Source organism: Corticium candelabrum, chromosome 13 (genome assembly GCF_963422355.1).
Source record: "Corticium candelabrum chromosome 13, ooCorCand1.1, whole genome shotgun sequence".
Classification (NCBI taxonomy): domain Eukaryota; kingdom Metazoa; phylum Porifera; class Homoscleromorpha; order Homosclerophorida; family Plakinidae; genus Corticium; species Corticium candelabrum.
The window spans coordinates 4,927,237-4,948,873 of record NC_085097.1 but is presented as its reverse complement, the minus strand read 5'-3'; the positions used below and the strand labels follow the sequence as shown (position 1 = coordinate 4,948,873).

Below are 21,637 nucleotides of genomic sequence, written 5' to 3'. Positions count from 1 at the left end.
CTGCCTGGGGTGACATTTGTAGTACCTTATTATAATGTGGTTTGAGGGCAATATTAGCCGGAGGCAGGCTGCGATAATCGGTCAACAGACCCACAATCACAATCATCTGGAATAATAATAAATATCAAACTTTTTCATACCAAAATATCCGACCTATTCTAGAGTCTCACAAACACATGTAGCCCAGTTGTACTGTCCACACTTCAAACGTCTATCTATTCTCTCAACTGCACGTTTGTTTACCTACAATCGATTTGCAATGCTGCAGCTCTAGTGATGCTGTTGCTGCATGCTGCTGTTGTCATGCTGATCCTTGAATAATTTCCCTGATTTTGTTCGCGTCTCTTTTCAACTCTTCGTTTCCTGGATCGAGTTTCATCGCCGCGTGATAGTCTCTCAACGCTGCACACACGTTCAGACCGTCCGTCACACAAACAGGATGGAATGACAAACATTAGATGAGACAATCACACAACATTTGTCAACAAGCGATTCGTTTCTTTACTCGCAACGGCTTCTGTGGTACTCGTGCAACCACTAAACGACTAACAACTTTCTCTTGAAATAGGAACACAAAGAGGGACACACCCCGACTCGCCATACATAGACCCCTCATTTACAACAAGCAATATATAGACAGACACACAATACACAGACATACCGTTGGGGTACAGCTCCAGGGACGTCAACGCTGCTGCGCGTCTCACATAGGCTCTGCATCTCGACTGCGCGTTGGCGGGCACAGGAGGCGTCAGCCTGTCTAGAGCCTATGATTAGAAGGAAATCCGAAAGCGAGTTATAATCAACTTGTAGTCGGAAGTTGTCCTAACGCGGTCACCTTCGTGCAGTCTTCGACGCATTCCGTGTACTGTCCGAGGTGAAGACGACAAGCTGCTCGATTGGAGTAGAGCCTGTTGGTGTAACGAAGTCAGTGAGATGAGGTAAGGAAACCTTGAGGAAAATGGCATACATACGCGGGCATCGTGTTGTTGAGTCTGAGAGCTTCCGTGTACGCGTTGATTGCGGAGAGATAATCGCCTGCTTTGTAGAATTCACTAAAACACAAACGAGTGCATCATTTTTCGATGGTTATGATTGTTACCAGATGCGGTTGACTAGCTAATGGAGGAGTATTATCGTCAGGTGTAGAGAGTGTGACAGGTGGCTGGATTGACATACCAGTACACGCGATACCATCAATAGGACATCAAAATTGAGTGCCAAAAAGGTCGTTGGAAGGAAACTGTACATGCAGTGATAGTGATGAGAGTCAGCAGGACATACTGTGTGTGTGTGTGTGTGCGTGTGTGTGTGTGTGTGTGTGTGTGTGTGTGTGTGTGTGTGTGTGTGTGTAGAGGTGGAGACAGGATGTAGTTATTAGAAAATGGGACGGAGTTTGTTTCAGGGGTGGCTGGAATGTAAGAATATTGATTAATGAGGATGCATTCACCTGTAACTATAGGTGTACAGGTGCCTTTACCAACTGGGCCTTCAGACTACTTTTGACAATAATCAGACTGATTGGAAAGTATGGTGGGCATGTTGTGAGGTAAGAGGCAATACTTACCTACAGGGAGTCACCTATCTGGTTGTCCTACTGTATGCATTGGGTTCGTTATTGGAGTTTGTAAGGTTTACAAGAGAAGCAGGATCTGATTGCCATGTGGATGTATGAGCAGACAGACAGAGAGAGACACAGACAATGACAGAGAGACAGACACAGAGAGAGACAGACACAGACACAGACAGACACAGACACAGACAGACAGACAGACAGACAGACAGACAGACACACACACACACACACACACACACACACACACACACAACATGCAACTACCGTATAGTGGCAATCCTTGACACATGCCTATCTGACCACACCACAACCTTGGATAGCCACCCATGTGCAAACCTCCAAAGAATTATTCTGTGATATGGATCCCTGAAATAACTTGTTGTAGAATCCATCTCAAGCAAAACTTGCATAGCATTTTCAAATACCTCCCCAAGGGATGGTCATCGATTAATCAACCAACAAACATTAGTATTACACACTTTGCACACTTGATGACCTCTTGACTTTTTGCCACCCTCTACTATACCACTATCACACTTCCTGTCTAGGCATAAGCAATATCTAAGGATATTATGACTATAAGGTAGGTTGGCATAGAGCCTTGATATACAAAGATATACCAAGCTGTATGACTCTAGGGTACCTACAGTAGTTCTAGGAACATGAATTTTATCACTAGCACATAACCCATTTAACATAGGAGGTTGTGCCAGTGAGAAAACCAGGTTCTCTTATCTACTAACACCAAGGATACCACAGTTCCTTCTCTTCAAAGGCTGCCAACAGTGGGATATTGACCAAATGTTGTGTCTTACTGATTGTGGAACAAGGATACTAAAACTTGTGGAACAAAGATGGTATCCAAGTGCATGCTGCAGGTCCTACTCAAAGGCACACGTGTTTATGACATTTATCAGACCAGGCACCAACTGTGTACAAAATGATCGGCTCTAACGTATGAAGAAACACAGTAGAATGTCACTCATCCGAACACTTTGTTCCATGGCCCCTTCATAACCCTCAACAGTCCCGATACAAACCCTACTTGCCACACCCACATAAACTGATCCTACTTGCCACACCCACATAAACTGACCCTACTTTCCACACCCACATAAAAGGATAACTGAACTACTTGCCACACCCACATAAACTGACCGTACTTGCCACACACACATAAAAGGTCGTTCCCTATGCTCCAGCTGCCTGAAGCTTTGATGAAAATTTCTATTTTTTATATACAGAATGACTCGTTTTTGTTTCTTCTTATGCGGCTGTTGGGGTTTCGACATATGAACTACGTGTACTCTGATGATCATGTGCATTACTGTTCTGTGTGCACTAAGCTACAGTGAGTCCGAGGCACAGCTTGTCCAGTAGACTGACGCGTACGGTTAGCTGGCATTTGGATAAGTAACATCCCAATGTATAAGAGTCGCTGAGATCGTTTTGTTTTGTCTGAATTTTCATGGTCGTGCAGTGCAGCATAGGCTGCATAGCTGGCACCAGGTATGTTCCCGAGCAGAGGACAAAGGCTGTACAGTTATTATCAGACACACACAAAGGTTTCCTATCTCTAAGACACAGTGACTGGCCAAAAGTTTGAAAACACTGTCATCTTGACTACCTAACTCTGTTGTCTCAAAGTGTCACTTCACACTCCCGAGTTGTATGCATTAGTAACTTCATTGATTTTGAAGTTCCACGCATTTTGGGTAGCATTTAGAATGGGCAAAGGCAAGGAGGTGACCGCTATGATTGTTGGCATGGCAAACGGGGGCACTCCCGTCACCACGATAGCAGAGACTCTAAGACGACCAAGAAGCACTATTGCAATAACCCTGAAAAGGTACCGTCAACACCAAGAGACCATCGTCAGTTGGTAAACTTGTTAGTAATTGTTGTACAGACAAACAAATGGACAAACAAACAGACAGACAAACACACAAACAAACAGACAAACAAACAGACAGACAGACAGACAAGCAAACAGACAAACAAACAGACACATACAAAAAGACAGACAGACAAACAGAGAAAGCAAACAGACAGACAGACAAATAAACAGACAGACAGACAAGCAAACAGACAAACAAACAGACAAACAAACAGACACAGACAGACAGACAGACAAACGAACAGACAAGCAAACAGACAAACAATAGACGAACAAGCAAACAGGCAGACAGACAAACAGACAAGCAAAAAACAGATAAGCAAACAGACAACAAACAGACAAGCAAACAGACAACAAACAGACAAGCAAACAAACAGACAAACAAACAGACAAACAAACAGCAAACTCGTTGAATCAATGACCAAAAGACTTGCAGCTGTGATTAAGTGCCAAGGTTTTGCTACTGAGTACTAGTGGGTCTATAGTGCATGCTGGTTCAGTGGATGTACTTATTGCTGGTTCAGTGGGCAGCAACAATTAATTGACACACGACTTGTTATTAATTAAGCTGCAAGTCATACATAAATATAAACGAGCAAGTGCAAGTCGCACACATGACCTCCATGCTGAACTTAGGTGTGAGAATGATTACACATTAAACTTTTAGTCAGTCACTGTACAAGTACAGACAGACAGATAGACAGACAGACACAGACACACAAACACACACACACACACACACACACACACAGAGTAACGTGAACGATTTCAGTGCTGTTAGAAAGATAGATAGACAAACAGATATCGACAGGAACAGACAGACCCAGAAATATGTACCACACACAGAGGTATAGATACACAATACAGTCGACTGGTGTTTCAACACTTTTACTTACTTTCCCTTATCTTTTAACCACAACGGGTTCCTCTCGGACAAATCGCCGTCCTCTGTCTTGCTTGCACCTCCTGGGGTCCTACCCGCCTCGGCCATCTTTTTCAACCACTAGATAACAAGCGATGAATTCTAAGATGTTTGTAGGGCACTAAACGTGTGATACTTCCTCCTCTTCTTCTAGCCTTGCCTCCCTCATGGGCGTGGCCAAAAGGCGTGGTGTGAATTTCACCTGGATTTTTGCTGACTGTCGAGGTGGTGGAGTGGTGTCAAAGATGTGTTCGTCTGAAATGGTAACACGGATGATGTCAATGATTCAAGAAGTGTAGTGATTCTAAGAATTTAATTTGCATCATAGAAGACAACTGCACAAATTTAAGTGCATGGTGTGATGTGATGTGTGTGTGTGTGTGTGTGTGTGTGTGTGTGTGCGCGTGTGCAAGCAGGTGTTATTATTTCTTAAGTGGCACTCTAATATCTAGTTTCCTAACTTTCTACCCAAGTCTTGCACATCATGTGTGTGTGTGTGTGTGTGTGTGTGTGTGTGTGTGTGTGTGTGTGTGTGCACGTGTGCAAGCAGGTGTCATTATTTCTTAAGTGGCACTCTAATATCTAGTTTCCTAACTCTCTACCCAAGTCTTGCACATCATGTATGTGCGTGTGGGGGCGGGCATGAGTGTGTGCATGCAGGTGTCATTATATCTTAAGTGTGTGTGTGTGTGTGTGTGTGTGTGCCCGCGTGCATGGGTAGGCATGCGTGCGTGCATGCAGGTGTCATTATTCTTAAGTGGCACTCTAATATCTAGTTTCCTAACTCTCTACCCAAGTCTTGCACATCAGTACTAGTTTCCATTCTATTCCCATCACTGATACTCTACCATCAATTCATACTGTGCATGTCAATGTCACAAAAATTGACACACTTTCATGCCACTCACTACACATACAGGAAAAATATATCAATGACATCCACTGCCCCACATCAGTGACACGATCTGATCTTAGGAACCCTAGAATCATAATGATGGCTATTGGATGTGCATTGTTTATTCGAATGCACCAACTTGAGCACCCAATTGAACCTGATCAACAGCTCGATTACCAAGGTGGTTTCTATGTCCAGACATACATTGCACCATGTTTACGAATACACGCAGTGAAACTGCCAGTTGTGAGGGACCACCTCTATAGAATGTTTGTTCAAATCACAAAGACACAGCATCCAGAAGTCAGCAATTCGATTATCGGTCCATTTCAGGATCTCACACTGTGAACAGAAGCTTGCCCAATGGTGACAACAGAAGGTTATCTCATCTGTTTGGACAGTCTATCTGGTGGGTGTCCTTCCTGGTGTGTGTGTGTGTGCACACAACATAAACACACAGCCAGGACAGACACCCGACACCCACCACAAAATATTTGCATTCAAACTGAATAGAATGGGTATCTGGTTTCTTCCATGTCACATCACAATTGGAAAAAATCATGAAAAAATTGTTTAGAATTTCTGGTAGAAAATGAACTCATTGGGTCAACTAAAGGTGACATGGCTGTCTCTAATGGTGACTGTTTATGTGTAGTAGTACTGTTGTTGGTGGCTGTTTTATGTAAGTAGACATACAGAGACACCAAGGCAATCGAAAAAAACAACAAAGAATATTGTCACAACTTCTTGGAATTACATGCGAGTGTGTGGCACGTTAAATGGCTTGAAAACAAAGTGCACGTGTAGAGTAGATGAGAATACTCATAGTCAAGCCATCGAAGTGTTGTTCTCTAGATTTGAGTTGATGTAGATACAGTCCAAATATGCCAGTATGATCTCTATTAATTAAGTATATGAGGACTCTAGGTCTTCTAACAAAACAGTACAAGATTGTGACATCATGGCCTAACCCTGTTGCCACCAGCTCAAGACGCTACATCACCTACAGGTTTCTCTGTGTCATCATTGTCATTTGATTGGATAGTGGTTTATAGGCCTAATTAGATGATTAACAGTCTTAGAGCAGAAACAGAGAATCATAACACGATGCAAGACATTCTTATTACTGAAACACAAGGGGAGGTCTACAGATAAAAAAGTCTTGCTGTAAATTGCATTTAGATTGGATCGGTAATTGATTAATATCTAATTCAAGTTGACATTTAACCTCTTAATTTGGGTGTGTCAATAAAACATTACATGCCACTGTTTGTGTGCATGATTATTAAGGTGTGTGAGACTTGGGACATTCTGGTGGCCAGCCAAACGTTCTGATTGGAATCACAATAACAATTTGTAAGAATGGGATGTCGTAAACGTCACGTGATCAGCATACTCAAACGGCACTCATGCACTTCCGGTCTGCATGGCTTTCTACCAGTAGGTGGACGGGTTGGTGGGTGGGTGACTATGTCTGCTTGTAATGTGTCACACTTCTGATCCAATCACAGAGCAGTATTCGTGTTTGGTTGTGCATGGCAACTAGAGACGATGAATGGGCAGCCGAACATAAAGTGTCATCGTCTATGAGAGTATTTCTCACCAGAACAGTCTACTTCGTGTTTGTAAATCACATGATTTTGTTGGAAATGACTAATTAATTGTAGCATACTTGTCTGCAATTGCCAATGTGAAAACAATCGTTCTATTGACTTTTCGAAAACTTAATAAATGTTGGGATAACCAGGGTAGCAGAATAAATTAAAATAAAAAATTAAAAAATAAAATAAAATAAAAATAGAAATAAAATAAATTGAAAATAAGATAAAAAAATAGAAACTTATAAAATTGAGAATAGAATAAATTAAAAATAAAGTTAAATTAAAATATAAAATTAAAAAATAAATAAATTAAAAAAGAATTAAAAATAAAACATAAAAACTAAAACTAAAATAAAATAAAAATTTAGAAATATGATAAAATAAAAACTGAAAAATACAAAAATAGAATAACTTAAAAATAAAGTAAAATTAAAAGACAAAAAAATAAGATAAACTAAAAAAATTAAAAATAGAATAAATTAAAAAAGAATTAAAAATAAAACATAAAATAAAAACTAAAACTAAAACTAAAATAAAAATTTAGAAATATGATAAAGTAAAAACTAAAAAATACAAAAATAGAATAACTTAAAAATAAAGTAAAATTAAAAGATAAAATAAAAAAATTAAATAAAATAAAAATAGAAATAAAATAAATTGAAAATAAGATAAAATACAAACTTATAAAATTAAGAATAGAATAAATTAAAAATATAGTAAAATTAAAATATAAAATAAAAAAATAAATAAAAAATAAGAAAAATAAAAATAAGATAAACTAAAAAAAATTTAAAATAGGATAAATTAAAAATAAAGAAAAATTACAAATATAAAATTATAATTAAAATAAATTAAAGAATATTATCTAAAATAAAAAAAATTGAAATGAAGTCCGTGTCCCAAATGTCTTCAATCTCACTAACCCTAGGGTAAGACTATTTCGCAGTGTTACAGAATTTGCAGGTCACGTGACATGAAAGTTGCTTGTACCTACATGTTTGATAGATTTTCTAAATAACGTGTGTAGAAGCAAATGCATATATGGCATCAACATTTGTACACACTAAACATTTTATACATTCTACCTTGCAACATGGCTTCAGTTACTAGTAAATATCAATAACATTCCACAACATACATCTTCATACTGTGAGGGAGGCATTAGAAGAGCCACAACAACTAGTTGATTGCAAGCCACACAGGCAGAAAATAAATGCAACAAAGTGTAACAAAAACATCGTTTTATTCATTGTCGCAGCACTACACTTCAGGGAAGTTACAACACTAAGCGGGCGGGTAAAATTTTGATGCAAACACATGGAAGTGAAACTGTGAGTTTAATTACTGCAACCAGGCTTCATCTCCCACCCAACTGGAACATGTTGCTTGACGTGATACTATGCCTGGTGACAACCTAAACAGTGTGAACATCTGGTGGGTTTATCATAGCAATGATTTCCATTGCCATTGGCATATCAGTTGCCCTTTACAGGAAATGAGGCCGCAAGGAACTTTGCTCTTTCTCAGTCTGTAAGAGTTCTTATTCAAGATGGAGAGATGAATACTTTAAATCAAGCAAATTTCAAAGTCACTTTAATTTTGTAAATTTCAAAAGACCAACCAGTTGAATAAATTTAATCGATTTCTAGTCAGTCTGGAAATCAGACAATCAATTACACATGCCTATATATACATACAGTTGCGGACATAATTATTGAAACATTTTCAGTTTGTATACCTGGTAGGAAAAGCCGCGCAATTTATGTTTGTACACTAAGTAGAAATGTAAAAGGCAATTAAAACAAGCAGCGCAAACGTCAAGCTAATGAAAATGCATTAGTATGCAGCTGAAATCATAGTCACGTCTCAGCTGGAAAAACAAAGAGTTCGCTGTGCTTCACACCGCTGGCTTCACACGATCTGAAGTAACAAAGCTCCTTCCAGGCATTTCACAAACAATAATCTGGCAAACTATCAAGAAATTGGAAGACGAGCAAACACTCGATCATTGCCCAGGAGCAGGTCGTCGGTTCAAAGTCGATGAAGCCGGTAGACATCAATTGTGTGCAATCGCTTCATCGGACCACCCCTACACTTCGGCATCACAAACCGCAGAGAAAATGAGAATGAAAGGAGTAGAAATCGGCAACAGAACAACCAGACGGTACCTAAATCTGGGGTTTCGCTGTTTGCTGCCTAAGAGAGTTCTTCTCTTAACAGAGGCAAATATCACACAAAGATTGGAGTGGTGCCAAAGGCAGCACAATGACAACTGGTCAAACACCTTTTTTTGAGGCGAGTCGACTTTGAGAAAAAGACGTCTATCAATGCAACAGGAATAGGAAGAAGCAATATCAAACGTTTGGGAATCACTCACCGCTATTGAAATAAAAAATTGTTTTACTCACTATCCAAATCGATTAGATGAGTGCATTAGAAACGAAGGTGGTTGCACAAAATACTAAATATATGGTTGATACTTGAGATCTTACCTGCGCAGTTCGCGTGCAGACACAAGCGCAACCTAACAAAGAATGACTGTAACCTGCCTAGTCTTTGCCCTAACATGTAGTGGCTAAAAAAACCTTGACCGCCATTTCCACCGGATGCACACCCGGAAATGTTGCAATAATTATGTCTGCAACTGTACATGTATATACAGTGTACAGTAGTACATGTACCAGAAATTTTCAAAACAGCGCCCAGGACAGCAATACGGAAAATGGGATTTTTATGGAAGAAAACCAATTCTCAATGAGTACCCGAGCGGTTCGTAGGAGACTCTGGAAATTGGCAGATTGACTTGAGTACCACAGAGCAGGCAAGTGTGAGGCCCATCTTGCAACGTCCTGGTAGTCTTTATAAACTTAGGAATGCGACCAGACCTGACTGCCCTCCTACTCAGACGTTTCTTTAGGGGTTCCTACTTTAATCCACAGTGTAAGACTGCTGTCTGGTTGCCAAACCTGTATGTACACTGTAGTATAGTAACACACGTTACTAACACAACCTCGGAATATCGACCAAATTTGGGCCGCAACATTGAATTGTGCACCATAATCTTGATTCTCATTAGCGGCCCATGGGCTGTAAATGAGAAGTTTCCAAAGATCCCCCAGTGAGTGGTCTTTTGGCTGAGCGCTGTTTCAGAAATTTCCGATACTCATGATTTGCACACTCCACTGTCCTGTATTCAATAAATTCCTTTGTATTTCTAACTCAAACTTCAAATACTGTTAAGTCAGCTCGCTTATTAGAAAGAGACTGTAGACAGGAACCAAACTATTGTAGAAGGTGTATGTACCCTGTGACAGTCATAGTCACAAACAACTCCAAAAACAGCAATCATTTATGTGGGAGTTCGTTCACAATACGTACATGTGACGCATGCGTAGCAGTTGTACATTGTATTTACTGCGACTACATGTACATACACGCACTGTCTTCGAGCATGCTTCAAAATTAATTTCTCAATTTTCAAAAATTTTTGCTTTCAAAATTTACTTGATTTGGAGTAAGTATCCTTACGAAATATTGACATGGATACACACAAACAGACAGACAGACAGACAGACAGACACAGACAAACAGAGACAGACAGACAGACACACGAACAAAGACAGACACGAACACAGACAGACAGACAGACACAAACAGATACAGACGCACAGACAGAGACACACAGACACAAACAGACACAGACACACAGACAGACAGACAGACAGGCAGACACACAGACACACACACACACACACACACACACACACACACACACACACACTCAAATCATTGCCTAATTAAGTTTCCAATACGCCCACGTCTTTACCTGTTCCTTGTGTGTCATTCCTTCGTCTCTGCTTGCTCTCGTGTCTCCCTCTATCTCTCTGTGTCTTCTTTGTTCTTGTCACATCCGTTGTCTCTTTCTCTAGTCTCTCACTTGAGACTGATTTTGTCACTGTTGATTTTCTACTAATTTCTTCTTTCTCGTTTGCCTCCTCCAGTTCAAGGATTCGTGCCGCTTGTTCTTCCTTAGATTTCCACGCCTCAATTTCAGTTGTCGTTTTATTGATCTCATCTTGCTTTGCTTGTTCGATAGCATCTCGTGCATCTTGTTCTTGCTACAAACACACATACCAATCACATGAAGAAAACGTACGAGTCAATATGAGAATAACCCGACAGACAGACAGACAGACAGACAGACAAATGGATGGACAAACAGATGGATGGACATACAGATGGATGGACAGACAGATGGATGGACAGACAGATGGATGGACAGACTCATGGATGGACAGACAGATGGATGGACAGACAGACAAATAGACTGACGGACAGACAAACAGATGGATGGACAGATAAACAAACAGACAGATGGACAGACGGACAAACAGACAAATAGATGGACTGACAAACAGATAGACAGATGGACAGACAGATGGACAGACAGATGGACTGACAGGCAAACAAGCAGACAGACAGGTCCCTTCTGTCTAGTGTGTGTGTGTGTGTGTGTGTGTGTGTGTGTGTGTGTGTGTGTGTGTGTGTGTGTGTGTGTGTGTGTAGTGAATATCTAGTAACAGACAGACAGACAATAAACAGACAGCTACACCCACATGGGGACAGAGACTAAACCTAAACCCCAAACTAAACACCCACAAGTCTTGATGCCTTCACCTTATTTGGTACGTATATGCAATTTCACAGTTAGGTAGTCCTCTTTATAATGATGCTGTCATTGCAATCCAAAAAAGTCCCGAGGCCATAAAAAAAATAGTGGAAGTTCCATCTGCAGGTGAAAGTGTACAGGTGTGGGAGAGGTATGAGAATGGCATGTGGGAGACTATGGAATGAGTGGGCTGTGAGAGTATTTAGTAGCAACAGATGTTTCTCACATGTCTAGACTAAGTCTCATTCTCATTGAAACCACACCACATTCTCATGGGTTTCACACAATACACCCAAACCAGAGAGTTCCTATTTGATCATTGACATTCTCACACTCCTTCCCACACTATATCAGTTACATTCCTCACTCTATCTAAATTTTAATGACACTAACATGGTACTGTACCAGGGGTGCCCGCAAGATTTTTGAACAGCACGGCGGACATTGTTATAACCACGCCCACCCTAATTTTGGCCCCGCCCATCAAAGAAAGTTTATCTCTGTCTTAGTTCACTGTGCTTGACCATATGATTGCTATATTTATAGCCCCTGGAAAATTTCCAGGCCTCAAGAAGCTGAGAACCTAACAGTAAATAGGATGGGAAGAGCCACAACTTGTTTGTTTACCATCAGATAAATAGTGGGCGGTGCTGACAACCACTGTTGATCTTTGAGTACTTATATTACAATTTTGTTCATACCATATGGCAGTCTTTGCCCTAATGGGTCTTATCTTCAAACCAAGCATCCCAGGACCTACTTGTAGCTCAATTAATTAATTAACTTCCCACTTTTCAAAATACAAATACAGGTCCATTGTCTTCATAGCTAATCACTGCTTATACTCATGCAGCAAAGCATGGCGGGCCTGCACCAAGTGGAAGCCCGGGCATGGCGGAGCGCTGTGCCTTTTGTATGCTGGGGACAACCTTGTGTACCCACACTCCAGACCATAAACACAGCAGACAGAATTCCCTTAGCAAATACAATGGAACCTGTCCTTGGGACTATGGGACAAATGTGGGCACCTAAGAAATGCCCATGTAGTTGGTGACAGTCTCTTGGAACTCAAGACATTTGCATACATTTGGAGGCTGGAAAAGAAGGGCACCTGTGGATTAGGAATGGGGGACACAATTCTGGGGACCAAAAGTATGTTTTCACCTTTGAAATGTACACAGAGACAAAAGGTCATTGAAGGAGTCAACCATATTTTGTGCGATTGTCACATTCATCCTGACATCTACTGTACATCTTAACTATTTCCTTGTAGGATAGTGATTGCTTTCATGTGTTTGGCTACACATGTATTGATCTGCTTTATTAATACTTAGATTGTCATTACGTTGTATACAAGAACACGGTGTGCACGGATTGGTCTACACGTACAAATGTCAGTCTGACATTTGCGACTGCCTGAGAATTAGGGGCAGTTGAGGACAGTCAGTTGGGTGGTCGCAATTCACACGTTCCACTGTACATACCAGCAACTACAAGTTGATATCAACATTGTTATTTTGTTATTAGAAAGAGATGAATGTCTGAAGACATTCCTGAGACTGTAGTGTTACTGCCAAAGGCAAACTGTAAGAAGTCGTAAAGACAGTGATAGTCTGCAATCATTGGTCAAGTATATTGGGCTTCCTCGGGCTAACCCAATACAAGCCATCAACCCAAGGTACTGGGACATGTCCTACTGTTAGTTGTGTGCATTGTCAGGCAAAGCCTAGAATGATGATGATGATGATACTAAACACATGACAAATTCACTGGGTTACAACTTCACTCAATAGGCTTCAAGTAGCATTTGCTGCCAACGTTACTTGTTTCATTGACAACTAGAGGCTACACAAACGTGTAGCTTTAGAGGGTAAACAGCGAAGATAAGCAATGTGTAAGGGAATACTTGCCTCTATCAGGTGTATGTACACGTTTTGCATGATGACTAATAGTAGCCTTGGGAACCTTGGGTACAGTTTACAACTTGTGTGTGTGTGTGTGTGTGTGTGTGTGTGTGTGTGTGTGTGCGCACGCGCGCGCGTCATAAATCCACAACATTTGAATACCTTCATTTGCTGCCTGATCGCAAACCGTTCTGCTTCTCGTTTCTCCACCACTTTAGCCTTCGTCTCCTCATCAGATCTCTTGTGGGCATGCACCAATGCCGCCTCCCTTTCCTTCTGCATCCATGCCTTATCATCTAACAAATAAAATTTCGATAATCCCCCTGAAGTTCTTCATCACACCACTCCTACTCACACAATGCACTGTCATCACTGAGCAACCATATCACTACAATTATTAACTGTACTCTCTGCCAACAAGTGTCCTCTCCCCTATGCCCATTAACCCTTGGTTCAGAAGACTTTGAAACTTCAGAAGCAAGCGCAGCATAGAGTTACAACTACGCACTATCACAACATACAAGTCGAAACTGCAGTGCACAGTGAGTCACACAGACAGCTTGAGCTAATTGCAAGAAAGGCATGAAGAATCGGGTACGTTGAGAATGATATAAACCCGAGACGTCCTTGCTGATTTGGCTGTTTTTGTCACTAAACTAAGCGACAAGATGGTCTAATTCGAAGTCTTGCAGTTCGACAGTTTTAAGGAATCGTGTTGAAAGTACAAGTACTATATATATTAACCCTTGGTTCAGAAGACTTTGAAACGTTAGAAGCAAGCACAGCATAGAGTTACAACTACGCACTATCACAACATACAAGTCGAACCTGCAGTGCACAGTGAGTCACACAGACAGCTTAAGCTAATTGCAAGAAAGGCATGAAGAATCGGGTACGTTGAGAATGATATAAACCCGAGACGTCCTTGCTGATTTGGCTGTTTTTGTCACTAAACTAAGCGACAAGATGGTCTGATTCAAAGTCTTGCAGTTCGACAGTTTTAAGGAATCGTGTTGAAAGTACAAGTACTATATATATTAACCCTTGGTTCAGAAGACTTTGAAACGTTAGAAGCAAGCACAGCATAGAGTTACAACTACGCACTATCACAACATACAAGTCGAACCTGCAGTGCACAGTGAGTCACACAGACAGCTTAAGCTAATTGCAAGAAAGGCATGAAGAATCGGGTACGTTGAGAATGATATAAACCCGAGACGTCCTTGCTGATTTGGCTGTTTTTGTCACTAAACTAAGCGACAAGATGGTCTGATTCAAAGTCTTGCAGTTCGACAGTTTTAAGGAATCGTGTTGAAAGTACAAGTACTATATATATACGGACAAATTTATTTCCACCCGAAATACCACACACACACACACACACACACACACACACACACACACACACACACACACACACACACACACACACACACACACACACACACACACAGATACACACACACATTCACATCCAATCATAACCAAGCACATCCAACCTCAACAAGCACAAACAAACACATCCTAGGATGTGCTAGGATGTGCTAGGACATACCAGGATGTATTTGTTTGTGCTTGTCCTATCACATCCGACTCAAAACACATATGACCACACCCTGCACACCCAGCAAATGGTCAAATTAGGTAAAGTGTGTCATCACCAGAAAACTAAGTGCAAACACACAAACACATCAAAACTAGTCAAACCACAAACACCCACATCTAGTAAGCACAACCAGGCACAACCAGGCACAACCAGGCACAACCTAGCACATCCAAGAATATCCCTATTATGACAACCAACACTATGTCACACAACCTCACTTCCTAACACCTCACTATCACTCACCTAGACTAGTATACCATAACTCAATAAATTTTCGTAAATTTTGTAAATTGCAAAGGATTTACTAACTTAAGCAAGACTATCTTGACTCAATAAAGAAGATATAGCTGTCGAGGTTGCACCTTACTCGACCGCGTTCTAGCTACTGTTGCAACCCAACCGTTACAAGCCAAGCCTTTTGTGTTAGTGGAGAGTTTGCTTCACTCTCCTACTGTTACTCTCTGATCCAAAGATTATAAACACTCTTGTTTACGATTTACAGTACATGACGTCAATCACTAGAATCAGGATAAAGTCTGGTTTACAATATTATGCTGACGACGCTCATGAGAACGCAGGCAAAGACGCCGAGTATGTGTCAAAATGCTGACGCTGTACCATTTACAATATCATTTGATGAGTGTCGTCAGCGACGATCCACTACACACATCCTCATCATAATCGTATACTATGAATACAAAAGTTTGTGATTTGGCTTTCATTTTCTCCCGCACCAAGTTGTCGCGGAGGCACTTCCACATTTCTTGCAGTCTGCTGCTGAGAGCCTGGTTTCTTCCGATGCGTTTTTCTTTCTCGCATTTCTAAGCTACAGTGACTTGATCTGCTGCAAGTAGCCGTACCTATACGTGTACATGTTCGATAAGTTTCTCTTCCATAGTTTACTTCCGGTTATTTCACTCCCGGATTTGATCTCTGATTTGTCGACAAAAGGCAAGTGCTTCCGGTAGACGCTACAGCACTTCTGGTTTGGATGCTGGAGTTGAATTTAAATCAACTCTAGCGTCAGCGACGCTGATGATGCTTGTGATGCGACGTGCAAGTGTTTACAATATGACGTCTACCGGAGCGTCACAAGCGTCATACGGTCAACCTAGTTTAAACCCTAATCATTCATGATGGTCAGTTGTGTATCTCGTGTGTTCCCTGTCAACACGGAATGTACAAAACGTGATGGTTGGACGATGCTCAGCCATCAAAACACGTTCCCACGATCAATTTGATGGTAAGAACGGTTCTAGCTAGAACCATGTATAAGCTAAGTATCCAGATAAAACAAGCACAGTGCAGGGCCGGCGAAGCAGGGTGGGCAAGGTTAGCCATGGCCTACCAAAGGTGGCCAAGGCTTTAGCCACCAGGGGCAGCATAAGCTTTAGGTTGTCTGGAGTCACACTCTCTTACCTCCTTCTTATTCGAAACCTTTTATATAGAGACATATACTATATAAATTGAATTATATCAACTTGTTGTTGTTTCATAAAATTGTGCAGTTGAATGGACTAATACTTAACTGCAAGCTAATCGAAGATGAGCTAGAAATCTAATCGAATGTAATCAATCAAAGTTTAACTAATCAACTGGCAGTCTTCACTACTCACACACATGAAAACTGACGCATGCCAGAACCGTATAGTACGCATGCATTGGCCTCGGAGTCTCCAGACAGCACAGACAGAGACAGTAGAGAACTAAAATCCTCTATGCTCATTACTCAACTAAAGATAGTAATAGCAACTACACCCAACAAGTCCGGGGCTGCAATTGGCCATCTCTGCCTACCCAGTCTATCATTGCAGTTGCAAATACATCAGGCACTGCAGCAGCTATCTACTGTAGCTGTCCAGAAGCATATCAACTTTCAAAAATGGGACTTCCGCTAATGCATGAGAACTTCCGGAAATATCGGTTCAAGTGATTAAATAAATTAGCTATTTTTGTATGTTCATAGTGGACGGGGATTGGCCGCACAAGACCTGGCCCACACAACATCTGGAGTGATCCACTGGTCCTCCAGTGTAGGACTTTGTCTACAAATTGGTTGACGATATGCAAGGATTCTCTGTATTTAGCATCATCCTAACAGCACTTAACACTTAAAGGTTAAGCGACCTACAAGGTGAAAGATTGAAGTCGTTCGCCTTGTAGGAGGAAACAACCGGTTACACTTAAGCCCGGTTCACAGTACGACGCTGACACAGTGTCCTACGAGCGTCCTGGACGCTGACAAGGACGCTGACACGAGCATCAGCGAAGACGCTAGCGCTGTACCATTCACAGTATTGCGACTGACGAGTGTCCATCGCACAAAGGAACACACTGCGTCAGTGTTTGACGCTGCAAAGTAACCACATGTGTGCGATGTACTCGCGACAGACATGGACAATGACGTTTTGATTTTGTTGCGTTACTGCGCAGTAGTCTTTTTCAAATGTTTTCTTTCATCTTCATGTCCTTGTAGTCCTTTGACTGAACTTGCCAAACACAGAGAAAACCACGCACACACTTAATGAAAACTTCCATCGACGAATCAATGATCAATGCCATGTGAACGAATAGAATATCCCGGATACGTCCAGGGACCGACTTTCGATTGGTTGAAATGGAGCACGTGATGTCGTCGGACGCTGGGTGACTTCCGGCTAGGACGCTCGATTAGAACTTTTCTCTATTCCAGTGTCGCGGACGCTGACATGTCCACAGTGTGACGCTGACGCTTGCACGAAGCTCCTGCCAGCGTCGTACTGTGATGACCCGAGCTTTAAGGTTAAACATCAGCTAAGGAGCTAAGATACCTAATTAAGTCCTTTATCTCTTGCAAGTCCAGACACTTGGCAGTAACAGCTAGTAGTGACTTCAAGTGGTCTGTAGGGTAGCTACCCTTCTGACCACCATACAACGTCAACGACCAGTTTGCTCGGGTTTCAAATTGTTAGATTCCGAACCACACAACCACACAAGCACCACTGTAATCATTCGTTTACCACTCTGGTATTCCGCTGTGTAACCTATTCTGCTATTATGACGTCACAATGACGTCATAAACTACATAAATAACACAAAAACCTGAATTCGGGTGTGAGAGGCGGGTCCACACTCTTTCTTCCTGTTTCTCTAGCTTGAAGTTTACGAAACCATTTGAAATCGTCGCGCTACACTTCCCTTCGTTTACCGCCTCGCACAGTCGCACCTCAAACAGGTAGGGTGGAGCACTAACCTAGGAAAACGGTTTTTTACACACAGTGCCGTTACACGCTCTCCGTTCGAGAACTCGCCTTCAGATATACGTCGGTCGAAAACACGTCCACATTTCCCACGCGCGAGCCTTTCAGCGGAACGTCTAGAAAGACGAAACGAGACGTTTCCCTCCACGACCAGTCGGATATCGAAAGCGGCATGTAACCTGATATCCCGGATAAAAACCGGTTGTACCCGGATGTGACGTCTTAACAAACGTGTGACCACGCTACAACAGGCTACACCCACTCGACGCCCCATTACGTCATCACAACACAATGAATAATTTGCCACGAAATCGGGCTGTGATACAGTGTCGGAGTGATTTGCTGACGGCTAAGCGGTCGACAGTGATGAGTGGCGCAGCAAGACATCGACGTCGCACGTTCGTGCGCCCGACAAGAGCGCAGACGAAAAAAGCCGGCGATTCGGACTCGCATCGAGACGCGGAGGAAACCTACGAGCAAATGAGATTGCGGGTAGGTGCCGGTGTGTGTCCACCGTCGTGTGTGAGGCGCATTCTGTGCGTACCGTTCGCGTTTGTTTCAATTCCCCGAAGGAGGTCGAGGCGGCGCGTGACGATGAGTCGTCGCGGAAGTCGCCGAGTTCTATTAGTCCCGAGGCCATAGGTGTTGGTGGAGATAACGATCGGACTGTTCTCGTTGTTGTATGATGCGGACCAATCAGAGTGTTGTCATCCGGGAGTTCGGATCCCGATGTGTTGTGTGTGCGGAAGTCGTTGCCCTGTAGTATGCTAGTTATTAATGGTAATTAAATGGTACTTATCTTATTGTGTTAGGAAATTGACTTAGTGGACATACATGCATACTTGTAGAGTGCACCTTATTCCATAATTTTTGTTTAAGAGAGAAACACGTGAACTCGTGTGTTTGTCTCTCCTTTTCTCAGGAAGTCGGTCAGGAGGCAGTAATTAGGATGTGGCTGCATGCAATCTATTGCAATGCAGCAACCACATGGAGTGGCAGATTCTGATTTGTTGTTGTAGGATTGACGAACGATTGCATCATCAAGTCTGGTGATCGAATTTTTGTGTGAGAAAAAGTTTGTGTAGGTTGTAGGGGTGAGAGATAGGGGAGATACATTTAGGAGGCGAGGATCTAATGTTGTGCAGTTAGTTACTTTTAAATAAATTTGATGTTCAATGTCTGCTTCATACCATCAAAACCCACTAGTTTCTCTCTCTCTAAAGTTGGGAGTTTTAGTTTTGAGTGCACCCACAGTGGTGGGTATATGTGTGTATGTATATCTACATATAGATTTTTATTTTATATTAAAAAAGCTGGATTTTATCATATTCGTTTGGGTAGAAACTGGTTAGTATTATTTGTATGTGGGCGCGTTTGATTTGCAGTTCCGGCAGTTGCTGCTAGATCTCGTGTTTGATTTAGTTCCGGAACTGTTCGAACTGATTCCGACAGTTCCGTCCAAACGCTGGAACTGCTAGAACTGATGGCGTGCTCTTTGGTCTGGAAGTTTGAGGCTACGACTAACATGCCTCTTTTCTGAAAAAATCCCGGAAGAGTAATGGCGCACTATTTGCAGACAGCTGTACTGATATTTTCGTGCACTCTATCACTCCTTTTGAGGAAGACTGGCGTCCATCACTAGCCTTGTCCCCAGACTCTCGCGATAGTCTTGTCTGGTGCCCGTATGACACACACACACACACACACACACACACACACACACACGTGCACACACACACGTGCACACACACACACACACACTCTCTCTCACACACACACACACACACACACACACACACACACATGCACGCACACACACACACATGCACGCGCACACACACACACACACACACACACACACACACACACACGCACACACACACACACACATGTGCACACACACACTCTCACACACACGCACACACACACACACACACACACACACACACACACACGTGCACACACACACACACACGTGCACACACACACACACACACACACACACACACACACACCACAAATATTTGGGGAAAGCTAAGACATGATCAAACTTGTCTCAACTCATCTGTCTGCATGGACACGTGAATGAAATACCTCACTGCACACACTCACACATGATTAGGAAGCCAAAAGGTACAAGACCTTCTCAGCTCATTGACTTAGGAACCTAATACATATGCAATTTGCATCTTAATTAAAATTAAAGACACCATAAGCTGTGTGTATGCACTAGATTAATAATACTAAAGCTGTTTGAGCACAAAATGGTGGAGTTCTTGAGTTAAACAATTTTAGGGACACAAAGACTACAGGAAAGAAAATTTCTAATGTCCTGTTTCTTGGAATGGAACTACTCCAGAGAAGGTTTCTTGTAAACGGTTATGCAACTTCCTCTCCATAGTTAATTGATGCATAGCTTGCCTTATTCAAATTTCATTGAGATTCAAGACCATCACCATGTCCAAACAATCACGTGCACTAGGTTGGAGGTTAACAGTTTGTTAGAAACCTTGCTTTAGTTAGGAAGCTGGGATTATTGACGCGTCTATACCATTATACTGATTCACTAGGATGATTGTGCATGTGGCTTAGGGGTTTCCCCTTGCTGCTGAAAATAGGCATGCCTCAGTATATAAATATGCATGTATAGCTACACGTGGTCATTGTGTAGCATGTGTGTCTGCTAGTGCTAAGCAGTTTTGTGATCAACAGCTTTTTATGTTTTGTGGTTGCATTGCACACATTGGGCTCTAGTTGTTGAGTGAACGTTAGTCATGGTATGTGGCTGGAGTAGTAGCACAGTGTGGCTTGCTGCTTGTTCATGTTGCTTCTCTGTATGAACAGGAAGTATTTCCGAATCCTGCTACACTGCGTTTGGACGTCATCGTTCACAAGGGACGAAATCTGAAGAAAACTAAGATGGAGAAACGTGAGCCTGCATGCTGGTAGCTCTTAACATATCAAACATGTAATTTAATATCCTCTCATGTCTTGCAGTGTACAGCTGGTTGTTGGATACCGTTCTAGATCCTTATGTTCGTCTGGAGGTTACTCAACCTCTACAGAAAGCATCGGGTATTGCAGTGCAACACTCAACGTGCAAAGAGGACAATGAGTACCCAGTATGGGAGGAAGAGTTTTCATTCCTTCTTGATTCTTCAAATGATCTTGGAAAGCTTCGAGTGACAATCTGGGACTCCAACTACTTGATCGACAGTCAGTGGTCTGAGTCGGTGGCCATCGATCTGAGTGATATTGAAATGGGAGAGAAATTCATCTTCAAGACTTTGACTGTTCATGTAAGGAGGTATACAGCTTGATCATTAGT

At 42.0% G+C, this 21,637-nt stretch overlaps 2 protein-coding genes across 2 annotated transcripts in view; one reads left to right on the top strand and one right to left on the bottom strand.

The window, feature by feature from the left end:
• Window positions 1-107: 107 nt before the first annotated feature.
• LOC134188670 (dynein axonemal assembly factor 4-like) lies at window positions 108-18,485 on the bottom strand. The gene is made up of 10 exons (XM_062656838.1): window positions 18,361-18,485; window positions 18,152-18,302; window positions 13,627-13,760; window positions 10,718-11,009; window positions 4,532-4,650; window positions 4,370-4,476; window positions 975-1,055; window positions 839-911; window positions 662-767; window positions 108-402 (listed from the first exon to the last, which is right to left on the bottom strand). Exons 1-10 carry the CDS (start codon window positions 18,481-18,483, stop codon window positions 302-304), a joined length of 1,287 nt encoding a protein of 428 aa, XP_062512822.1. The 5' UTR covers window positions 18,484-18,485; the 3' UTR covers window positions 108-301.
• Window positions 18,486-18,536: 51 nt separating this feature from the next.
• The window catches only part of LOC134188838 (cytosolic phospholipase A2-like), an 8,424-nt gene continuing 5,323 nt past the window's right edge, over window positions 18,537-21,637 (top strand). The window contains exons 1-3 of the mRNA XM_062657042.1: window positions 18,537-18,801; window positions 21,154-21,238; window positions 21,307-21,608. Coding sequence (XP_062513026.1) covers window positions 18,601-18,801; window positions 21,154-21,238; window positions 21,307-21,608 — 588 coding nt within the window. The 5' untranslated portion in view covers window positions 18,537-18,600. The remainder of the gene's footprint in view (window positions 18,802-21,153; window positions 21,239-21,306; window positions 21,609-21,637) is intronic.

Coding starts and splice junctions, on each gene's coding strand:
- LOC134188670 (XM_062656838.1), bottom strand. CDS start 18,483: ATGCCGCTTTCGATATCCGACTGGTCGTGGAGGGAAACGTCTCGTTTC. Junction 18,303..18,360: donor CGACCGACGTATATCTGAAG/GCGAGTTCTCGA, acceptor CCGTTTTCCTAG/GTTAGTGCTCCACCCTACCT. Junction 13,761..18,151: donor CCTCTCACACCCGAATTCAG/GTTTTTGTGTTA, acceptor TTTATTTGTTAG/ATGATAAGGCATGGATGCAG.